General features: G+C 49.5%; 7 protein-coding genes across 7 annotated transcripts; 1 reads left to right on the top strand and 6 right to left on the bottom strand.

Moving 5' to 3' along the window:
- Positions 1 to 1,997, bottom strand: FTJAE_9274 (Inhibitor of growth 1; the record flags this gene model as incomplete). Its single annotated transcript, XM_037356178.1, has 1 exon — positions 1 to 1,997. A coding segment is annotated over one exon (1,997 nt), but the record flags the coding sequence as incomplete, so codon positions are not given.
- A 1,024-nt stretch (positions 1,998 to 3,021) lies between these two features.
- On the bottom strand, positions 3,022 to 3,622 carry FTJAE_9273 (polymer-forming cytoskeletal domain protein; the record flags this gene model as incomplete). Its single annotated transcript, XM_037356177.1, has 3 exons — positions 3,022 to 3,160; positions 3,202 to 3,351; positions 3,402 to 3,622. 3 exons carry the CDS (start codon positions 3,620 to 3,622, stop codon positions 3,022 to 3,024), a joined length of 510 nt encoding a protein of 169 aa, XP_037203695.1.
- A 1,684-nt stretch (positions 3,623 to 5,306) lies between these two features.
- Positions 5,307 to 6,437, bottom strand: FTJAE_9272 (uncharacterized protein; the record flags this gene model as incomplete). The annotated part of the gene is made up of 3 exons (XM_037356176.1): positions 5,307 to 5,978; positions 6,037 to 6,118; positions 6,169 to 6,437. The coding sequence occupies 3 exons, from the start codon at positions 6,435 to 6,437 to the stop codon at positions 5,307 to 5,309; spliced, it is 1,023 nt and encodes a 340-aa protein (XP_037203694.1).
- Positions 6,438 to 7,559: 1,122 nt separating this feature from the next.
- Positions 7,560 to 8,970, bottom strand: FTJAE_9271 (uncharacterized protein; the record flags this gene model as incomplete). Its single annotated transcript, XM_037356175.1, has 2 exons — positions 7,560 to 8,343; positions 8,462 to 8,970. 2 exons carry the CDS (start codon positions 8,968 to 8,970, stop codon positions 7,560 to 7,562), a joined length of 1,293 nt encoding a protein of 430 aa, XP_037203693.1.
- A 7,772-nt stretch (positions 8,971 to 16,742) lies between these two features.
- FTJAE_9270 (uncharacterized protein) lies at positions 16,743 to 17,263 on the top strand (the record flags this gene model as incomplete). The annotated part of the gene is made up of 2 exons (XM_037356174.1): positions 16,743 to 16,826; positions 16,874 to 17,263. The coding sequence occupies 2 exons, from the start codon at positions 16,743 to 16,745 to the stop codon at positions 17,261 to 17,263; spliced, it is 474 nt and encodes a 157-aa protein (XP_037203692.1).
- Positions 17,264 to 17,480: 217 nt separating this feature from the next.
- On the bottom strand, positions 17,481 to 19,694 carry FTJAE_9269 (alpha beta hydrolase fold family; the record flags this gene model as incomplete). Its single annotated transcript, XM_037356172.1, has 10 exons — positions 17,481 to 17,693; positions 17,742 to 17,804; positions 17,867 to 17,903; positions 17,975 to 18,569; positions 18,619 to 18,954; positions 19,008 to 19,035; positions 19,088 to 19,162; positions 19,213 to 19,326; positions 19,376 to 19,441; positions 19,500 to 19,694. The coding sequence occupies 10 exons, from the start codon at positions 19,692 to 19,694 to the stop codon at positions 17,481 to 17,483; spliced, it is 1,722 nt and encodes a 573-aa protein (XP_037203691.1).
- Positions 19,695 to 20,540: 846 nt separating this feature from the next.
- Positions 20,541 to 21,185, bottom strand: FTJAE_9268 (50S ribosomal L24e protein; the record flags this gene model as incomplete). The annotated part of the gene is made up of 1 exon (XM_037356171.1): positions 20,541 to 21,185. The coding sequence occupies one exon, from the start codon at positions 21,183 to 21,185 to the stop codon at positions 20,541 to 20,543; it is 645 nt and encodes a 214-aa protein (XP_037203690.1).
- Positions 21,186 to 21,611: the final 426 nt, after the last annotated feature.

Raw genomic sequence — 21,611 nt, 5'->3', positions numbered from 1 at the left:
GTTGGGGGGGCAAGGGCAATTTGTACATGTTGGAGCTGAGGCGCCGGGGATGAGTTCTGCTCAGTTTTGAGAGGCTCCTCTTCAGATATCTCCGGAATTGGCGGGATCACTTGAGGCGGCGGTAGTTCTGCTTGCTGTTGTGCCTGCTGTGTTCGCTTTGCTGCCTCACCTCGGGTCTCTCTTTTACTATTCTCTCTCACTGGAGGTAGCACAGGAGTCACAGACTTTCTAGTTTCTGTCAACGGTAGAGGAACTGGAGTCTGTTGAGGGGGTTTTGAAGGTCCTGTAGCCGACGCGGTAGCGGTTGTTGGAGACTTTACCGACCCTCTTGTGGTCCTACCAGGGATAGGTATGGGAACGGGGGTTTGTGTGTGTTGCACCGCAGCCAGACCGCCAGGCGCTGTAGGCGCGGATAATGCCTGCTCAGGACTTGGGCCCTTATTCAAAGTCAGCTGGGGAGGCGGCGGGACTGGCGTCTCGGTTTTGGCTCGCTTGGCATGAGGCTGTAAAGACTGGCTTTCCGTCTTTTCAGCACTCTCGTTGCTGTTGTTGGGTTCCCCCGGCTCTGGCTCCCTTTTTCGCTTGGTCGACCGCGATGCAGCTCGGGTTTTTGCAGGCTTTGGAGTCTCTTTGGGGGTCTCAGATGTTGGCGTTTTTGGAGTTGCTTGGCTTCCATTGTTGTTGCTGTTGTTATTGTTTCCATCCCTGAGAAGCGCCTTTGCAGCCTCATTCATCTTCCTCGCAGATTCCTCTGCTTCCTCTACTGCCATCTTTGCGAGATTATCCCTCTTTAATTTCTTGGCCTCGTTCAGTTTCATGCCCCTGTTGATCGTCGGGACCTCTTCAGCCTCGAGTACCTCGACACTCATAGCGCCGGCCGGAAGTTGTTTCTCCCCAGATTCGGAGTCTATAACCGGCTTGGGGACTGGGGGTTCGAAGGACTCTCCTTCATCTTCGGCCTTTTTTTTGGCCTCATGATATGCATCAGGACCACGTCCTAGAGCTTTGAGCTCGCGAGCGATCATGGTCTCGCTGGGAGTCCATGTTGCATTCTTCTTCATACGTTTCCGCAACTTGGCCAATTCATATTGGGTGAGCTGTAGCCATGGGGCATCAGGACTGCCCACAACGGCATCTTCAGGCGGAGGCTGAAGTAGAGCGGCGTTGTTAGCAGCAGCCGCTTGGCTCAGAGCTGGCGTAGCATATGTGACTGGACGAGCAAGCCGGTTTGGCGTCTTGGGTGGTTTAGTAGTAACGACCTTGATCCGCGCCCCAGGAGCAGGCGTTCTTCGATTTGGCGCGGGCGTATCAGAGTCTTCGTCTGAGCTTACTTCGCTTTCATCGGTGTAAGAGTCATAGTCAAGATCGTACGGCGCCTGTATCTCGCCGGGTACAATAATCCTAGGAACTTGTGGACGCCGAGGCTTCTGGCCATCACCAGCAGCTTTATTTGGGGCCTTGCTCCTTGCTAATTGTGGCGATTTCGACTGAATAGGACTCTTGGGTTCTTCTGTTGGGTAGTTGTCTCTCATCTTGCGTAGTTTGGAGAGTAAAATTTTGGCCTTGGCGTAGTGTCGATTTATGTTCTCAGACATTCTGATAGCTTCAGCATGGGCGAATGTGCGTGAGTTGATGGCTTGCTCCAGCTGTTCAGAGATGTCTGCCCTCAGTTGAACCGGCGCCGGGCGCTCCTCTTGGGGAAGTGTTGGTAGTCGGCCCCATATTGCTGTCAAATCGTGAATCTTGTGGGAAGCATTTGCATAGGTTTGGTCGAGCTGGCCGATAAGGGTGAGGGATCGCACAATGTCGGAAGGTAGATAATCGGTGAAATCGAGAAAGTCTGTCACAGTGGTCTGGGCATCAGGATCCACGCGCGATTCCATAGATGCGAGACTGTCGATGCGCTCAAGCGAAGGCGCTTTCAGAGGTAAAGTCCGGGTCGTTGGAGAGATGGCCTCCATGTTTGTGTCGCCATCGAGATCTGTTGCTTCACCCATTATCGCAGTCTGGGCTTGACGCGCCCGAAAGGAGAAAAAAGAGAAGCAATCGTGTGTGAAGCGCAAATCAGGACGTTATAATGATGGATAATCTGATGAAGCCATTTGTCGATGTGGGTTATTGCGCGTCTAGAGCTAACGCGACGGGAGCTCGTTGGCGACGTCAATAGTGGCCTTGGTGCGCTTGCCCCGAAAAGACTTAGCCCCACATGCGCACCCCGCGAAGCTGACTCATCACTTTTAGGTACAGTGCTGTAAATTCGAGCTCCAGAACCTAAGGTACCCCAGTTAGCTGCCTACCTACACCAGGCTGCACTGCAACTTGAAACTTCCAGCTGTGGAAACGATTTTGCGCGTTTGCGATCTAGAATCTGCGCATATGCGAGCAGAAAATATTATGTGTGCTTCTGGTGTCTAGTCGGAGCCCAAGGGGGCCCCGTGATCTAACGGAACGCCTTGCCGAAGGAGTCATGATAGATCATGGAACCTCTAGCGCAGTATGCCTTGGCCGTGGAAACTTGGAGTCACCTTGAAACTCGGCAACACTTTTACCGATTACCGAGAATGATTTTCAAGGAGGCCTTGTTTTTATGGGAGATCATTACTTGGATATTGGCGGTTTTCAAGCGGAGTGGGCTTCAACACCGGAATTACAAAACTCAGAGGTGACTGAAAGGCCTTAAGGTCATTGAGTAGGGGGGTATGGACATGTTCACAAGAATTCCAAAGGAATTTCTTTAGCAGTCTCAGACTTGATGACGCTTTATCTTCCCTTGTAACTGTATATTCCAATCTAAATATCTTCTGTTATAGTCTTGTTCTTGTGAAAGACTTCCTCCTCTAAGATAGAACTGAATCCATGATGAATCTAAGTATCCAACGCCAAGCAAAACGACCGACATATACTCCCAAAAGTAAACCCAAGACACAATTTCCAATCTGGTAATACAACAAGTCCCAATCATTGGCTCCTGACCATGCAAGTGACTCCCTATTCGCAATTTCATCACATCATAACATCCAGTTACCAGTCCCAGTCGGGCTCAGTCTCTCTCATCATGACAGCTCCGGCCACTTCCTCAGACTCTGTGACATAGTAGCTTGAGTCGCTTCCGATCAATGTCAGAGCTCCGTAGACAACGAGGCGTCGGCATTTCCTTTCTCTTGTTAGTTGAGTCAGAGCCATAGCTGTGGGCATGCTTACAATAGTCCTGTGATGCTCACGTTTCCATAAATCTCCAAGTCTGTAGCCTCGAGTGTTCCCACGACTCGGAGCTTTCCACAGCCCTTGATCTTGTCGTTGGCAACGGTGTATCCGTTCACCAAGATGTTTCCATAGGCCTTGACCTTGCCACTGTTTCTTTGTCAGTCTCGGATACCACTCAGGAGAAGGGTCATACTCACTCGCATCTGATGCTTCCGTTTAGACCAAGGCTTCCATAGGCGTCAACCTTCTCTCGAACAATCACATCGCCGTTCAGACTGATGCTGCTTCCAGACTTGACGGATCCAACAACCTCAATGGGTCCGTTGAGATCGATCTCATGGTCGCTCTTGATGCTTCGAGATCTCTTGAAAGCCGGGGGGCTAGCGTAAGAGGCGGTAGTGTTGTAGTAGCTAGCCATGTTCAAGACTTTTGGGTGTGTTTCTTCGTTTCAGGTGTTCTCTCAGAAGATCGCAATTGTTGTTATAGTGGTAGTGATTGTAAGATGTTGTGCAAAGATGTGAGTGAAGATGGAATTGTGAAATACTGTCCTTAGGAACAAGGACCTTCTTCTTATACTTCATGTTTTCAACCCGTCTGCGCAAAGAGGTTGAAACTACACATAGGCACACTGGAGCCTCAAGAGACTCACGTCCATACAAACAACCCCTTGCTATGTTAGCCCCAGCCATAAGGCATATCTTGCAGGACGATATGGGGACCCTTATTACTCAAGCCAGGCACGGGACCCGTAGATGGATACCGAGATGCCGGGCACTGCAGCAAAAAGGCGTGACGCCTTATGCAGGTTGGAGCAATAGAGTAGAGGCTTATCGGACTAGCCAATGGAGATATGCAGGTCTGGAAAGGGATGGGAGGACTAGCAGTAATTTGTGATTCATCTTGAGCCTACCTACCTACACCAGGTGACCAGGCATCAGACTCTTGATTGGCATTTCAACTTTACCGTGATTGATTCATTCATTCATTCCAAGATAACACTACTTTCATGGTATCTCTCTTCTAAATTGACATAGCTACCATATTGTTCAAGCTCATGAGTCTGGAAGAGACACTCAAGGCACTCTTTGTGGAGTCCCCCCAGCCTAGAAATGTCTAACAGGGGTGTATCAAATCGTCCTATATTCAGGACCGAGACCAGGACCAACGCCTCATTCTGTCCCACGAACACCACCATTTCACAATCTCGACAATGGACCATGACTGACAAGCTTCATTTCTTGCATTCACAAGCCCAATGCGTCATAAAAGACCCAGAAATTGGGGAGCCAGCTCAGCAGGGCCTGTAAGCTTAGGACTCGTTTTACTGGTGTTTGCCTGGGGAGACATATCCCCTTGAGTATACCGAATTGTCGATCAGTCTGCACCCAATTCTGCTGCCTTGATTCTCGGGCGTAGTCTAGTGTACCTACTGTATCGTATCTCGCTGCAGGCATTTTTAACGTTGAAACCCTTGTTCTCGTTAAGAATCGCCCGAGGCTGTACAGTCTCTTAGTTCCGTTAGTCTACATCGACTTGTCCCTAGTTGGATCTGCGCCTCAGCCCTATGACTGACCTCTCCTTGTTGTTAATTCGCTGAGGCTGGAGTATCCCCGTTTCGAGGCGCACACCACCCTGTTTCCTTCTAGAAGACGCCAAGCCGTTGCCCAGGATGCCCCATCGTTGCCTAATAAGCAGTCAAGGCACCTGTGCGATACATCGACAGTCTCAGCTGCGATGAATTCAGTGTTTCATATCTGCCTAAATATCACTTCGCAAGAAATGAATCGACGACTTTAGAGAAGAACTCCTAAAAATGGTATTCATACGATAGCATAGTAACAGAAAAAGAAAAGGAAAAGACCTGGTAAAATTACATAGAAAAGGCAATAAATATCAAAACCCATTCATGGTCACTTGACAACGAATTCAACATCGTCAAGTAACCACGCCCTGAATCCTTCTGACTCCGATCGATAAATGAAACCGGGGTATTGATCCCTCCATCTCAAATCAAGGATATTCTCGACACCCTTTCCTTGCTCCCCACCAAGTTCGTCTTTGTAAGGCTGATATAGCCTTCTAGAATATGACATCTCAGTCATTTAATCTCCGCCCACGAAACCCAGACCAATACCACTGCAGATGGCAGCAAATGCCCAGACGCCGGCATACACGGCAGCTCCAGAGGCATCGACACGATACAGGGTCTTGGACGAGGCGAGGAACGTGTTTACCGCAGTGACAAGGGCAACAACAATTGTTCGACGGATAACAACCTTGGTCTTGACAGTGTAACCCCACACATTCCACCAAACGGTCTCCCCGAGAGATGCAGCCACGGGATCAAACTCATTAAGCTTGTCGTCCTCCTTGGCACGTGCTGTGGTGGCGAAAGGCGCAAAGATGAAAGTGCTGGCGGCGATGCCGAAAAGGGTCGTCACGGGAAGAATGGCAGCATATGAAGCATTGTAGGCGGGCTCCAATGTTGGCACTCCTGAGTAGTTTACGACCAGGATACGAGGCAGAATGAATCGAAGCGACAAGACGAGGACAACGGTGTAGATGCCCGTTGATAGAGCGGCCGTGTACGTCTGGAGGGGAAGATCGAGAAGCTCGCGGTTGGGCAGACCTGCAGCAGCGGCAGCCGAAGGTGTATGGATAGTAGAGAGCGGGCGAAGCAGGAAGAAGGGCACAGCGATTGAGAGAACGTCAATAGCAAGAGCCGAAGCCGAAATAGTCCAGTTGAGCTCATAGAAGGTTGAAAGGAGGTAGTACTGTTCATCGGTCAGTTTTTTGCTGGTCCATATTTTGCGACGGGTGGAGTCAACTGACGTGAGGGCCATGGGAGAGAAGATTCAGCATCGCAACATCCAGGCTGTCAAGTTTGCCATACCATCCCAATGTCAATTCAATCCTAGCATCACCGTTAGTGTTTCTTCCAATTCCCAAGCGCATCCGACTCACACTCTCCATCCGGCAAGAAGCGAAACCTCTGCCCAAGTATCCTGGCTTCGGCTTAAAGCAGCAAGCTCGCCATTAGTAAGCTCGCCCAGCAAGCTGTATCCAAGCGAAGCCATCGCAAAGCTTGTCGCAACAGCGATAGGGAACTGCGCCTGGCGGGGGACCGCGTCGCGAAAGGTGCGCGGAGGTTGTTGGACCTCCTTTGGCGATGATGGAATTGTCGTCAAGGCTGTGTCATCAACGCCAGCCCCGGCGCTTCGTCGCGAGGTCATCGTCTACGAGTTGAGACACGCCACTTGTCTAGGACAAATATATACTAGGTATGAGAGCGTCGCGATGGAGAGACAGCAGGGCGCTGATAGTTGGTGATGTTTATGTCTCCGAAGTAGGTAAAGTAGCAGGGTAGGTCGGTATTTCTTGTGCGTCAGGGAATATAGCGACAGCTGGAGCGACAGAGTGGGGGTGATCCAATAGATGTGACGTTGACGTCGTTCCCGCCGTCGTCAAGGGTAACTGACTTCATTTTCTCCACACTCAAAACTAAGATGACAATGGGTTAGTCGCGTGGGCGGGACAAGAAAAACTCGGGACACTCATCGTAGGTGATACAAAAGACTCACCTAGACCTCGCATAATTTAGCAGGCTTTCAGACCATTTAATTTTGGCATCATGGCTCAACGTCAGCAGTTTTCTTGTCCCCCAGGTCGCTTCACCAGCCGACTAAGATGAATTTTCTTCCTCAAGATGATGAGCTTCTTCTTTTATTCTTCTCTTTCTTCTTCAACAATTGAAGATCCATCATTCGCGCTTCAATCAAGTGTGGTCAAGAGATGGAAGCTCATCGCTTTCTCCCATCTTGCTATCTCCCTTCCCTCAACAGTCCTCTAACAGAAGAGTCTGCATCTTCTTCTGCTCCGTTGTGACTTTGAAGAAACTGCGTGATGTCTCGTCACCTCTCTCACTCTTCTCAATTGATGCTTCTTCATTCCTATTCACATCTTATGGTGATTCAATGTTAGAACACGACAATGTGATTCTCAATATTTGATCCATTTGATAGATAGGTATTTATTTGGGTGCCAACTCGACGCCTATCCGAATCCTCACTTTAACCTCGTGGCAATGCAATCTCATCTAGCTCCTCATATCCCCAAATAACCTGGGCGAAGCAAAGAAGGGCCTTTCCAACTCATCGGTGCTAAAGATCCGTGGCGGAGCTTGGTCCACCTCAACCAACACGCTGTATAGGTATGTGTACATATAAATAAGAAGGAATAACGTGTATGTCCATCGACGTCATCCCATGATAATCCAACTCCAGAGCCAACATGCCCGACCCAAGAGATATACTCCGTCCCAATCGTTAACCCATTAGTGATGCATACAAAATCTTTCATTCCTCCATGCGACCAAAAACACCATCATCATCATCTTCGCTACGACCGCGCGAACGCATCTCGAAGTCGTCATCATCCATGACCGAATCACCGCTACCCTCCATTCTGACGTCGTCGCTGGGGCGTCTCATCTCACCACGAGTGAAGCTCTCAGGCTGTCGACTTGGAAAGCTGTTGATGAAGCTTGCAGACAGAGATGCTGCCTGATCAAGGTATTGAGCTGGCAGCGGAGGAACGGGAGGGGCATCAGCAGGAACCATGGCAGGTCGGGATCCGTTGTTGCTACCAAAGCTGCAGCTCAGAAGCTCAACAGCAGCAGCCAGGTCCCGATCGTCCTCGCCTGTAGCGTTACGTCCGGAAGATCCTGGGCGGTGTTCATGGCTTGGCTGGCGGTAGTGACCAAATCCTGAACCGTACGGCATACTTCCTGCTCCGAAGGAGGCAGCCGAAGCAGACTGGAAGCTGGTCGCGTATCCGCCATTGCTACTGAAGCGCTTGTTTCGGTACGAAGTCCCGTCAACATTGACACCTTCAGCAAACGGAGGTGGGGTAGTGTCGGCAGAGCTTTGTCGCTCAGCGGGATCGGAGTATCCAGACGCAGCAGGCGAGGACGAACCAGCTTCACTCTGGAAGTCCTTGGTGGACTCGGGGGGAGTGTCAGCGCTGTTTTCGACGCCGTTCATGGTTACCAGAACAGAAGCAGCCTCAAGCAGTTGAACCTGCTGATGCTTGGAAATGAGCAGCTTCGAGGTCAAAGCCCACTCAGGTGTATGTTCCCACCTAGACACAGTCAGTGACACCGATCATGGATAAGAAACGTTACACGCCAAAAAACAGCTCTCATCTCAAGATAAGAGCTGCTGTGCTGGGGCAAGTCATTGGGAGGAGGGGGACCAACAAGTGCTTAGTCAAGCAACTGCTATGCTTGTAGCCTTTACCGCACTTGTCACAGCGAATCTCAACCCTGTTGCTCTTTTTGCTCTCCTTGAGAGTCTGGCCATCGCTGGCACGGCGTTGACGAGCCTTCTGGAACTTGGTAGCTCCCTCGTCAGCCGAGCCCTCAATCACATCGTCCTCAATGGCGCTACCATTGAGTTCTTGCTTCGTTTCGGGTATCGACTTGTGGTTCGGGAGACTAGCGGGGGGAGAGGGAAGGCTGCCGACGAGAGCAGCCCGGGCAGCAGCGCTCTTGGACATCCGGCGTCCACCACTACCGATGGGCAAGGCGGAAGAACGCTCACTTTCCCGAAGAGCGGCGGCGATCGCGGTCACATTGGTATTCGGGTTGGTGACAGACTTGCGTCGAGTCACTCGGTGGTTGGCGTTCAGAGCACCTGTTAGCAGCGAGTGCGAGCTCGTCCGAGCGTGGGATTGACGGCCAGGCAGGGCCGACGATGTGGACGACATCGGAGAACGATTCTGAGTCAATGGCCTCGAGGACTGCTGCATTTCCTGAAATGGATGAAGGAGATCAGCAAATCTGGGCCTTGGAAGGTTGTTCTGCCATCTAGCAGGTCGTGCACGGAGAGATCATGACAGGGCAAGATCGGGGTATGAGGCAGGGCTCGGGTCGGTTTCCCTCCGAGGATTGAGGGCAGCGTACTTTGGATGAGGCCATTGCCGGCGACTTGGGATGGATGTTCAGGATTCGACCGACTTGAGTCGTGTCGATCTCGAACTATGTGTTTGGATTGGTGTTGTTAGTTGCTCTTGGGCTTGAAAGTTTGCAAAGTGAGGTTGTCAAGTGTCAAGTGTTGAAGAAGGAGAAGTAAAGTCCCAGAGACAAACGAGAAATAATATTTTGGGAGACCAGCCAGGTGTGTGGCAGAAGGTGCGGGGGAGTGTATCTTGGCTCTGAATAGATGGCTGTGTGATTTTATCACCTCGCTAGTACCCATTGAGGAATCACTGACCATGATCTTGGCCTTTGGAAGTATGAGAGGGGCCTCCCTCTATGGCTCTACCTGCCTGAGTGAACCAAGTAGCCAAACAAGCCTGGAGCGGCCACCGGTTCCAACGACTTCTCCCCCAGGCCCAGGGGCATCCATCCATTCAATGGCGACAGGTGGAGAGTGTAAGACGAGCCAATTGGTTGGCTCTGTTGCCCGAACTGAGTTGCAGCAAGGAAGAGGAGTGGGAGAGCGCCTGACCTGGCTCGTAGGGGGCGTGTCCTTTGTAAATAGTGGGCGTACGATGCGCCCTATTAAGGAACTGGCCAGAGAGGACGTCGCAATCGGACGGCAAACAGGGGCGGAGCCATCTTCCCCTCGTTGGCGACCTGAATAGATAGATATGTGAGAAGGAGATACGACACGATAGTGCCTGACTCCTTTTATGAAGAGGCAGCTGCAAGTGTATAAACTTCATTGTTGACTTTCAGGTACCATCTACCAGCGAGAAACAACGACGGGCGAGGGAGACGGGCGGAAATCCGAGGTACGTATCCCCTCATTCCCCCTCCTCGTGGTGCATGAGGCGCTGTGCTTTGCGCTGTGCCCATGATTGGATCCTTGGATAGGCTTTTCTCGATAAGGTATGAAATGGGTGATGGTTCTCTTTGTGCACCATCATAAAAAGAAGTGCAGACGTGCCAGGGTCCTCTCGTCCGCTGCACAACGTTGTAGCCAGGGGATGAAACTAACCGTTTCCCTGGAGCAGCTGTATCTCACTCAACTCATCAGCAGGTCCCGTCTGGCCTGGACAAACGTTGCCGTTCGAGATGGAAGAAGAATTCAGCGGGAGCATGTCGACCAAGTGCGATAGCAAGGAGACGTACCGGGTCGCGTTCGGGTTCTCATCGTCCGTTTTTCTTGTTGGGAAGCATCAGCCGTCAAATCGCCTCTGCCATGAACGATTCTGGGCTGATTCGTCACCCGACGCGTCCATGTTCTCATCCTCTCGTCGTACATAATACAGTACACAATTTTGTACAGTTCACTCACCCACAGGCCACAGCACAAGAACTTGCTGCCTGCTCTGGCTGCTCGCTCTCGCTCTCCATTTCCCCAACTTCCGAGACGGGTAGAGTGGACAGTGGCCCCGTGGTCTAGCTTGGCGAGGCCATCCGACGTCCGCTCCAGGCTTAATCGAGATGGGCAATGGAAAGCTCGCACTGGGCGGAGAGGGGGTTGATGAAATGAACGAGGGAGGACTGATTTGGAGATGGACATGGAGTGGGGTGGTGTTGAAGCCTGGGGGATCGAAAGAGGGGCTGTACACTCGTACGGTGTGTCTCCGTACTGTGCTGCAAAGGTGCGCGCTCACTCTTTCATTCACTTCGCTGAAGCCAAGCCTGGCTAGAACGCGATGGCCGACAACTTGAGACCAGACTTATGTAACAAAATATTTATTATATCTGAGGATTATCTTGGGGAGATTCCATACGACTAGTGAACTGTTTGCCCTGATCCATGGTCCTAGGTTTTTAGATAGGTGCCCAAGGTCGCACAGAAGAGGGCTGCTGGGCTGCTCGATGTGTCTCGATGGGCGAGCCACTTTAACCATCGAAAACAATAGTTCGATGCATGTCGATAGCATACCGGGAAATGACAGTACAGTACATACGTTTCTATGCGGTGATAGCGAACGTGTCTCAGATTATGCTTCCTAGGTCCAGGTGTCCTTCTCGGTGCTCGATTTGATTCGAGAATTGTTTAGCTTTTCTTCATCTCGACCCAGTGACCGACTCATCTTGCATCGGATATTTTAGAAGCGAGCTGAGAATCTTAACCGAGAATCTTACTCCCAGGGATCGATTTGCCCTGCATCGAAACTTTTTACTGCCCTCATGGAATAAGCTCTTCCGTCTTCTTGTGGCTTGAGTTCCCCCACGATACAATGAAAGCCTCGATTCCGTTTCTGGAAGAGGGCTTCAGTAAACAGATAAGAGAGATAGTACCTAGCCCTTCAGATCAAGGACGAGAGAACGTAATGAGGCTCTCGTGTCTCTCGCTAGCTGTACCAGCTTGAGACGCGTCTAATAACACGTCAGACCAAGGAGGGATGGGTTTGTTTCGAGCCCTGTTATGTGGAGGTTTGGAAAACCCGTTTCAGTGATCTTTTACACGTATGTGCATAATCCTTTCCCATGAGCCGCCGCATGAAGTTTTTATGTTTTGAGTTTAATTGTGCAGTTAGAATTGTGTACCTGAATGGACTGAATGTTACGTGGAGTTTAAACGCGAGCGGCTCACATCAGCCGTATCCAGGTACGAGAGATTAGAGTCCAGCGGTAAATTGAGCATTCACAACCAGTCATTCATGAATGACTTGTAACTAAGAATCATTTTCAAATGCCAATAGGAGATTGTACCAAATCGGCTCATTGCATTAACGTCCTGACCTGACATCCATTGAATGAATCCTCTATCAGTGTCAGTATCCGTACTGCGTACCACTTACACGTGGTGATGATCCCCGTCGCTTCAGACCTAAACCCTTGACCTAACCCTTGACCCTACTCCTTTTTGGTTTAACGTCCCAACTGAAGCCAAGGTGAGGAGCCCTGATCTGATCAGATAACGCTGTTTCTTCGGTCAACTGATCGCTGGACTGGACTGGGCTGATGTTTCAATAGCCCGGCCCGGACATGGTTTTTGTGTCTCTTGTTGTCAGGCAAAAGCTCGTTAGACAGGAGTTCTTATTCGGCAATGGCTGATTCCAGGGCGATCCAAGGGAAAAAAAGTTTAAGACCCCTTCTTTTCCAACTTTTTTTTTTTTTTGTTGTCTGAAAGCAATGACAGTCATTTGCCAGAACCACAAATTCCATGTAACCTCAAAACTTATTTCTTTGAATGCGCAGGACCGTATTACTATTACTTTATATTAAAACCTCGCAGAGAACATTCTCGCATTTCTAGTACGAGATATCGTCTCCATGCTCATCATCAGTCACTGGATTGCGTTTCCCCGAAATGGACATGGGGCGTGTCTATAACAAGCGCCCAGAAGGTTTAGCTGCATATCCTTTTCATGGGCGTCTCGTCAGCTACGCCCACTACACTGTGGCGCTGTCATCTTGAGTCTGAACTCGGTGGGAACAGTAAAAGGAGATGCCCTGAATTTAGCTGCCACCGCAATCTTTAGCCTCTGGAGCGCAACTAAGGCGCAGCGCGGAGGCTCCAGGCATCACTAATTAGTAGAGGGGAGAGCTGAAAAGGGAACCGTGCTCAGCAGGGTAAAAGAAGTCGGTCGGCTTACTGCTCAGTTGAAAGTTGGTATGGTCTCTTTGACGACACGCAATGCACTGTGCCTCTTGAAGAAAGAAGCCAGATTAACCAGATTCTCACGTAATAAGGGAAGAGGCAGAGAGGCAAAAGGGATGCGGGTGTGTATATGCCAACGTAACAAACAATCCGAGCGATGGATGATGATACCTCAGAGGGAGGAGAAGCTGTTGCAGCGTCCCAATGGTCAATGTTTTGCGGCAATTAGCTGCACGTAACGTCGAATCCTAGAGCTCTCTTTTGTCGCAGTTGCATTTGGCATTCGCTGTTCGATAGGATAGGTTCGTGATATTCAGCCAGGATTGTAGAGATACTGTACAGTACACTTTGTTTGTTACCCCTCAAATGGCTAAGATCATCCCGTCTCTGTTCTAAACCTGTCCTGGATGATTGACCGGTCTCACCTGACAAGCCTACCGATTGCTGGTCACAAGGACCATCAGGAGGAGGCATCACATCGCGGGGAAGAAACCTTGACATGTCTATTCCTGTTGTGCGCATACATAAGTATTGGATGTAAGTACACATCCAGTACGTACTGTGCTGGTGATAGGTAGTTATGGAAAGGTGTAACATCAAATGTTGGACTGCCGGGTTTCTTAGTCCAGCCTATCGAGATCTCTCTTGTTTCTGTAATTGTTTATTGAATTTTGCAAGACAAGAATTGGAATGTTGACTCGATCAAAAGCAAACCAAGGCACAAAATCCATTTTTAGCACTCATGATTTACAACATGTTCCTGACTATCCTCCGAGACCACTACTCTCTTGAGATAGGGCTTCGACGATCAATTTGAATCCCAGCTCACGTCGGAAAAAAACTGCCAATGAAGCTATGCCCTTCAATGCCAATTTTTTGGCAGCGATTGGGCTTTGACACATGGAGCTAATGATCTGGAACATTGATTGGAATGGTCACATTATTCCTCAGTGGCTCTGTACAGTGTCTTTCTTACACAAACAATGCCGAAGTCTAGTAGCTTTGACAATTGGTAACAAGATTTCAACTTTTTTTTTCTTATTTCAAGTTTGTGATACAATGACGCCATCAGATGCTTTCCCCTTACCATGGAACCCTTGTCGAGGCCGTCATGCCGTGGATTCTTGACCATTTCTTCTCAAGTCGATTGCTCATTGACTTTTTAATTTTTTTTTTTTTTGGCATATGATGTAACTCTAACATGAAAGCGAACAACCAACAGAATACGTTAAAATAAAAACATGCTCAAATTGGTGTGGGAAAAATATGGATTCCCTATAGCAAAGACTCCATCAGAGCCTCAGAGTGGAATTCTGGGACGCATTGGGAGCTTCTGAGCTTACCTGGACAAAGCCAATCAGACTCAGCAAACATTCCTCCACAGTTTACCAATCTCGATCTTCGATCCTGTCTTGGCTAGGCAAAGGATTCAAGAGAAAAACTCCCTCACTGCCGTGCGAGTATGCCGGTTATTGGCCAACTCTGAGACATTGGCACGAGGGCGTCGAGAATGCCTGCTGTACAGTACAGTGCATTGCATCTGAGTGCATTGTAGCGCAACAATGGCCTGAGTCCAGTGCTCCCTCTCGTCCTGGTTGTCTGTTCTGCAATGCAAATCACTGGCCAGCTGCCTGCACTATGGCGATCCGGGGTGCTTGATAAGGCACAAGCACCAGCACCAGCACCAAACAAAGACCGGTCCTCCCAAGACCCGCTGCCCGGTTCACAGGCTTTTCCCTATTGGAGTATGGTATCACTCAAGAGGCTTAGCCGGCTTCATGACAGCTGGGACCCGGGTGGATTTGTGATACGCCAGAAACACGCAGTTCAGTCCAGTTCACCAACCCAACAATAACCTCTTCCCCGGGGCAGAAGACCTAACACTAATCCAAAAGGGTTCGATGCAGATGGAATGTTCGGTCACGACCCTTGGTCTACAGGGCAACATTGAGCGTGTTGAAAGTGGATGATACAAAGTTATTCATGGATGGTATAATATGGATGAGCTGCAACGGCCTAAACGACCCAGAATACCATCCTATTCGGACCTTTGAATCCACTCCTATGTAAGGGAACTCAGCGTACTGAGTGCTGCACGGTACGGTACGGCGGTCACAGACAACAGACAGCCGATTCGTACAGCACATACCGTACCGCGGCTTAACTCGTACCACCGGCACTTAGAATATGATGCCGCCTATTGCTGTCGGTTCAGAGCGGCAGTGAAGCCCGAAGCTCCGTCTCCGTGAGAACCTATTTGCTGTCCTGTACTGTCGCCGAGGCTTCCCCCGCCTTCACTGGAGTTACCTACTGTTACCCCTCTATCACGACGCGGCCGCTGATATGGATATGGTTGAGCGGGACTCGCACATATAGCGTCGACAATACACACAGGGGTGTGCGTGCTTTAGCACTTGCATCACAGCAGGGATTCTAATGAGAATGTGGATATTCCTCTCAGTATCCGTCTTGATAAGAATGGGGAAATTCATGCCTCAGTCTAATACTGGAACACTGACAAAGAGTGTTTGAAGGATGCCTGGACGATGCTACTTGACATGTTACAAGAATCAAGGGCAACGTAAGCATGTTGGGCGTTATTATATAATGTTCCTGAGCTGTTCCTGCATGACATGGAAGCTCCGTCCACGTGGTATCATATCATTGTGTTTTGGAATCTCCCTCACATTCGGCCCAACACGAAGACATGACAAGGATTCCCATCACTGTGATCAACCATTATCTGCTACAGACGTTCCCAATGCCATGGTCTAGTCTGCCAGCTCCCGTAGATCAGCAATGCTTATCGGGCTCGGCCAGTTTAGAACATGGGACGAAGGAATGTTGGGAGGGGACCCTGCCTCAGCGACGAGCCCTACGATGAGCCCTACGACGGGTACCCGAATTCCTTGGTTCCTTGATTCTTATTCCAGAAACGTGATAACCTTTTTTTACTAATTAAGCTCTGTGGCTTGACTATTGTCGAAGTTGTTGATGAAGCTTGACTGTCGACTGGATACTATGGATATGACCACGTATTGCCCTGAAATGCAAATTCAGGTAAGTCATGGCGTGCTAATCTGAAGATATGAGCTCAAAAAGGTTATTATTTGCAATTCACCGTAAGTTTCGTCAACAAGTAAGGTCTATGGCCTGTAGTTTCGCAAGTCTAGTCACAAATTGGTGACGAACAGTCATTGCCGATATCGGAGCCCTAGCTTCGAACTGTAAGAGCACCTTTTTGTCTTGTGGAAGCGTGAGGGTATTGTAAGACGCTTCTGCACTTCAGTGAATGACCTACAGAGGATTTTGGTCTTTAACTATATTGTATTTCTGGCCGGCAACAGCGAAGGTCCATCTTCTGTGGCAGAAGCCTTCATACCTGGTATCTGCCGTGTTCCTGAAGAGACGCCGATCATGACATCAACTCGCTCATAAGCCACAGCAACGAAATCAGAGGCTTTTCCAGAGACATCTCGTGTTAATCAGCAAAGATAACCATACCCTGAAAACAAATAACTATTATAATTTCTTGTTTTCTGCCTGTATTTAAAGCAAAGTCACACACAGGAGACGGAACATAGCCGCGCCGCAAGATCTACAGCCTAGCTCATGTACCCCAGATTAATTAAAACAACGTTAGTTTCGATTCCCGGCGGGCGCTGGAGCCTTTCCCATGTCCAAATGCGTTGACACACGGAAAAGAGAGTCAAGATAGCGAGATGCGTAACACTTCTGAGGCCACTTGTAACAGAACTGTACCTTACAAGGCCACCCCCCACGCTGGCCAGTGGCGTAGTGACGACTGTATTTTAATAATTTGTGAGACTTAAAGAGTGAGGGAAATACTTTTCTCTATGCTTTTTCTTTTTCTTTTGGAGACTAAAAGCCAAATCTGCTGTTACTGCGACGACATAGTTTCCGAGTAATCGACGCGCATATCTAAGCCTCACACACTATAAACAACATCACGAAATGCCTGATCAGGACGTATATCGCAAAGTCGGCCGAGGCGGTGCTGGTAATTTTGTATCAAGCAAACCTGAAGATGCCGCCAACGTAAGCTGACCTTGCTCAATCATCTGCTCAGTCCCTCACACTCTCAGGCCGATCTTGAAGCACAGAACCTAGCCACAGAAGAAGTCCAGCCCTCCGTCAACGGCCCATCACGAGCTGGCCGTGGTGGCTTCGGCAATTACGTCAATCCAGAGGAACTACCAGATGCCAAAGAGCAAGACGAGATGGCTCAGAAGACAGCGGCTGCTGTGAATGTAAGCCTCAAGAAGAATCACGTCGCGAGGGGAGGACTTGGTGGCAGAGGTGGAGCCGGAAACTGGAAGCATGCTATTTCATTTGAAGAAGAGGAGAGGATGAGAGAAGAAGAAAAATTGAGAGGTGAGCAATTGGCCAAGAAGGTGAAGGACGAGGTTGATCAGGGTCTAAGAATGCCCGAAAAGGCCCATCACGGACATCATGTTAAGCATAACGAACAATGAGGCTTTACAATGGCAGCGGGATGTTCGGGGTTCGGGTCAGAAGGCTTAGAGCTATATGGGTTCATTTTACTAGTTAATTTCTTGATTAATATCTTGCGTCTTTCATATCGTTCTAGTCATGTCCACAGCTCTCCGCTTGATAGAACTGATGCTTCATCTCGTTTCACTGAACCTTCCCGAGGTTCGTGAGTCTGAGGGCAAGGAAACCATTACCTTCTCAGAAGGCCTTGGGAAGCTCAACCTCTCTTGACAGCTTGAGCGCAATCGATCCGAGCTCATCCAAGCCAGTCACATCTTCTTCCAACCCAGGCATCTCGAAAAGGTCATAATCGGAATCACACTCGGCACCAGCAGGAGGCAATGTGCCCTCCTGGAAGTATTCTCGGATATAAGTGAGGGAGCATGCTGAAGGCGCCGCCAGCGAACAATGCTTTGGCTCAAGTTAGACAGAGTGACACAGAAATAGGAGGAGACTTACACCGTAGGAGTTCTGCTTGAGAACAACTGAGCTGGGGAACTTGGCAGAGTTGTTAAACGCACTCTGTAAAGGTGTCACGTTATCTGCCATATTGCCAATATATAGAATTGGATGGGCTGTATCACCCCTAAAGTCGGCTTCTCAAAGTTAGTCTCGTATCTCCTATCGTGGGTATTAGGGGTGATTCACCATCTGTAAACTCCCACTTTGGTCTTGTCTTTCTTCCCACACACGACACACGGAAATTGGAGTTGACTGCTCCCGCCCAACGACTCTTGTGCGTGATTCTGTCAAAATAGTCTGCAATCTCCTGCGGTGTTTCTGTCACAGGCTTTGAGTCCAGACACATGATAGCAGGGAAAGCGTCGAGCCCCATAGAGGTCTCGAGGGGCATAGTTGCAGGAGTTTCCCCCAGTTCGCACATATCTCCATTGAGGCTCTTGTTTTTACCCTCCATCACCATCTCGTAATAGGGGATTCCATCGCCCTTCTCTAAAGAAGCGAACACACGAGCAAGTTGAGGGAACTTCTTAAGCGGAGAATAAATGGAAGTTTGGATAAGGCGTTGAAGATGGGAATAGGTGACGAGGAGGGGTAGTTCAGGGCCGGAATCGTGAGTCCAAGCTGGAACGAGAACAGGCGACTTTTTAAGATGGGCGAGGAGATTGCTTCGACGTTCCTCAATGGCCTTTGGCGAGTCTGCATAGAAAGCGCATTTGAGGGGCCCGGATTTATGGCACGCTTTGTCGAATCCATCGAAGATCATATCTGTGTCAGAGACAAAGTTGCCGTGATCCAAGTTGAACCAGTCGTGATAGTCAACGTTTCCTGGCTCAAGTCAGTCAGAACTACCATGGCATATATATCCTAAACTCACCGTCGCTAACCAGTCTCTCAACACGCTCAGGGTATAGTCCAGCAAAGACGCCACCAAGAATAGTGCCATAGCTGAATCCCCAGTACCGTAGCTTCTCATTACCTGTCTTGTCAAGAATCTCTAGCATGTCTCGAGCGATGGATGCACTACCGAGGAACGGCATAAGACCAGTTTCCTCCATAGCCTGCTCACAAGTTCCGGAGTAGGCAGATGCTCGGGCATAGGCATCGTAGATAAGACCTGGGTGTTCGTCGGCAACGGGTGTATCTTGGAGACTCCATAACTTTCTCTTTTGAGAAGAGCCCCAGCATTCAACTCGAGGTGTAGAGACGCCGACTGCGAAGTGTTAGATGATGCAGCGGTGTTTGATAAGGACTGGTATAACTCACCTCCACGAGGATCGAAGCTGATAACGTCCTATAATTGTAAACATAAAGCTTGGCCAGAGATTCCGACTTTTTCAACTTACATGGTTGTCGCCGACAGCTGCTTGCAGGATATGTCCTTCTTTTCTTACAAAGTTAACTCCCGATCCGCCAGGTCCCTATGTCCATAAGTCAGCTCCAGAAGCTTCAGGGACAAAGATCATCATACTCCAGGATTCACAAAGAGCGGAGAAACAGGGTTGTCATTTGTCTTGGCCGGTAGCTTGATAACACCAAGGACAACTCTCTTATCATCCGAGGGCGCAAGCCAGTCCATTGGGACCTATGTCCAAGTCAGTATATACAACAGCAGGATATGGTGAATTACTAACGTCAAGTCTTGCACACTCAAAGTTCTCATAACACGGTTCCCAATGAAGTTTCCGGCTTGGCTTGACCTAATTTCTTTGTAAGTCTGCCTTTTAGATATCTTATTCGTGGTGTATGTATGCTTACATCGCTCCAAGTCCATGGCTTGTCTGCTGGATCCTCGATGTTCACTGGGTAAGGATAAGGTCGGCGGTGGAAGAATGTGATAAGACAAACAGCGGCCAAAAGGCCTAAGATGGTGGAATAATGTGACTTTCGTGGTCGTTGTTGAAGTCGTCCTCGTATGAGAGGCGTTGCCTCTATGGTCGCCTTTTCACTCATAGCAACAAGCCAGCCAAAGCACGGCCAGATCAAGGTTACTCGCTTCAGGTAAATCAAGAATACAAAACACTACTCGCAAACGCAAAAATCATAGAAGAGAAAAAGAATAGATGTAGAGATAAAATCAAGGAAAACAAAAAGGGCAGAAAAGAAGGAATTGGACCCTTGACTTGTGTCGGTCGGACACCTCCCAGTTACGAATTAAAAGCCTTTTGCCTAAGACATGCAGCGGCTCGATAAGAGATCGTCAGCCGGGCAAGCAGGCTACTAACCCAGCAAAGTAAAACATGGCCTTTCAGCCCGCCATGAGAGTCTGTCTAGGGCCTCTGCTAGGCTTCTCCTTGCAACTGCGACGCTCAGAGTTCTGCTTACGTCGTCCTATCAGACGGCAGTTTATTCCAATCACCTAATTTGGCATGGGTCATGAGATTTCATTTTGATCTTCAATGTCTTCCTAATCTAGTTCCCCGCATGTTCCGGCTCAGCAGCTGTTTTTCTCCTCAACTGTTGGTCTTAGGTAAAATAACCGTCCAATCAATCATTCCTATTCCCGTCTGAAAAGCTTCGGAACCAACAGTGTGTAGAGCGACAGCGATAAAGAACAACTTGGGCTTCTTGGGCTTGGGATACTGGAACATCAATCATTCCCGCCAAAGTCACATCGCAAATAAATTGGTGTCGGTGTGTAACTCATGACGAAGAAAAATGGCTTTTCTATAGTATCCCAACGCCGTGGTATGCCTTCGAATCAACAACACCCATAACGCCCTGTCTCGTAGACCTCTCGCTGTCTCTGCCATGTAAAACTTTTCTCTTTCAGATTCTTTCCCCCATGACTTTTCCCACTCAATCGGCATCCATATCGATATCGTCCATCTCATCATCCTCATCACCGTCCTCGTCCTCGTCGTCTTCATCGTCGAACATGCCGCTGTCGCCCTCCTCATCCTCATCCTCATCCTCATCAACCTCGAGCGCAATGGCGACCTTCTTCTTCTCGCCGCCGAAGGCCTTGGTCTTCTCACGGTCAGGCTCCATCTCCTCGATCTCCTCCTCAGTCATGCCCAGGTCGCGCAGGCGCTTCTTCTCGCTGCCGCGCATGCGGGGCAGGAGGTGCTCGTTCTCAGCGACCAGCTTGCGGGCGAGGGCAAGCTCTCGCTCACGCTTGCCAGCCATGCGCTTCTTGTAGAAGACGCGCTCACGACGTTGACGGATCTCGGACACACGCTCCATGGCCTTGAGGGTCTTGGCCATGAGGTCTCGGTCGTAGCGAACGGGAACGTTGCGGCGGGCGGCGAACTGCAGTGTTGAGTCGACAGTCATCTCCTTGCCGGCGGCCTTACGGAAAGCCTTTGTCCACTTCAGCTTGCGAGGGTTACGCTTCATCTTGAACTGTAAAACTGCATCAGCGGCGAGATCTTTGCTCGGTTGAGATTTGTAGACGTACGTTCTTGTGGCATTTGCTGCGACAGAAGCGAAAGACTCTGGCATCGTTTCGCACAAAGGTGATGCCCTTGCTGGGGTAAGCAGGGCGACTGCAAAAGTAACAGGTTTCGATTCTGAAGCATTTTGTTAGAGAAAGTTCATGGTAGAGCTTGAGTCGCTATATGACAGATGCTCGCGCTCGCAGGGAACGGACTCCAAGCATTCCACCTTTGCAAGAGCGAACATCCGATATAGAACCCTTCAGCAATAAAGACATACCTCATTTTGCCTGGGTGGTGGTCTGAAAGACCAAAACAACTTCAATTCAACGTCCACCCCACTGGTTTGAACAGCCTTCTCTTTTCCGCGGTCAGTCAAAAAACTTTTTGCTCAAACTGTCTTATCGATAACGGTTTGCACCCCGGACAAACTTTTGTCCCCGCGCCCCTCTACCTCCGGTCCGCGCCGGCTGGAAAAATCAAGTGGCCCCGA

This window comes from Fusarium tjaetaba (assembly GCF_013396195.1).
Source record: "Fusarium tjaetaba strain NRRL 66243 chromosome Unknown NRRL66243_c0000210, whole genome shotgun sequence".
Lineage (NCBI taxonomy): Eukaryota > Fungi > Ascomycota > Sordariomycetes > Hypocreales > Nectriaceae > Fusarium > Fusarium tjaetaba.
Note: the sequence above shows the minus strand (reverse complement) of the source record. Positions and strands in the feature narration are given on the sequence as shown.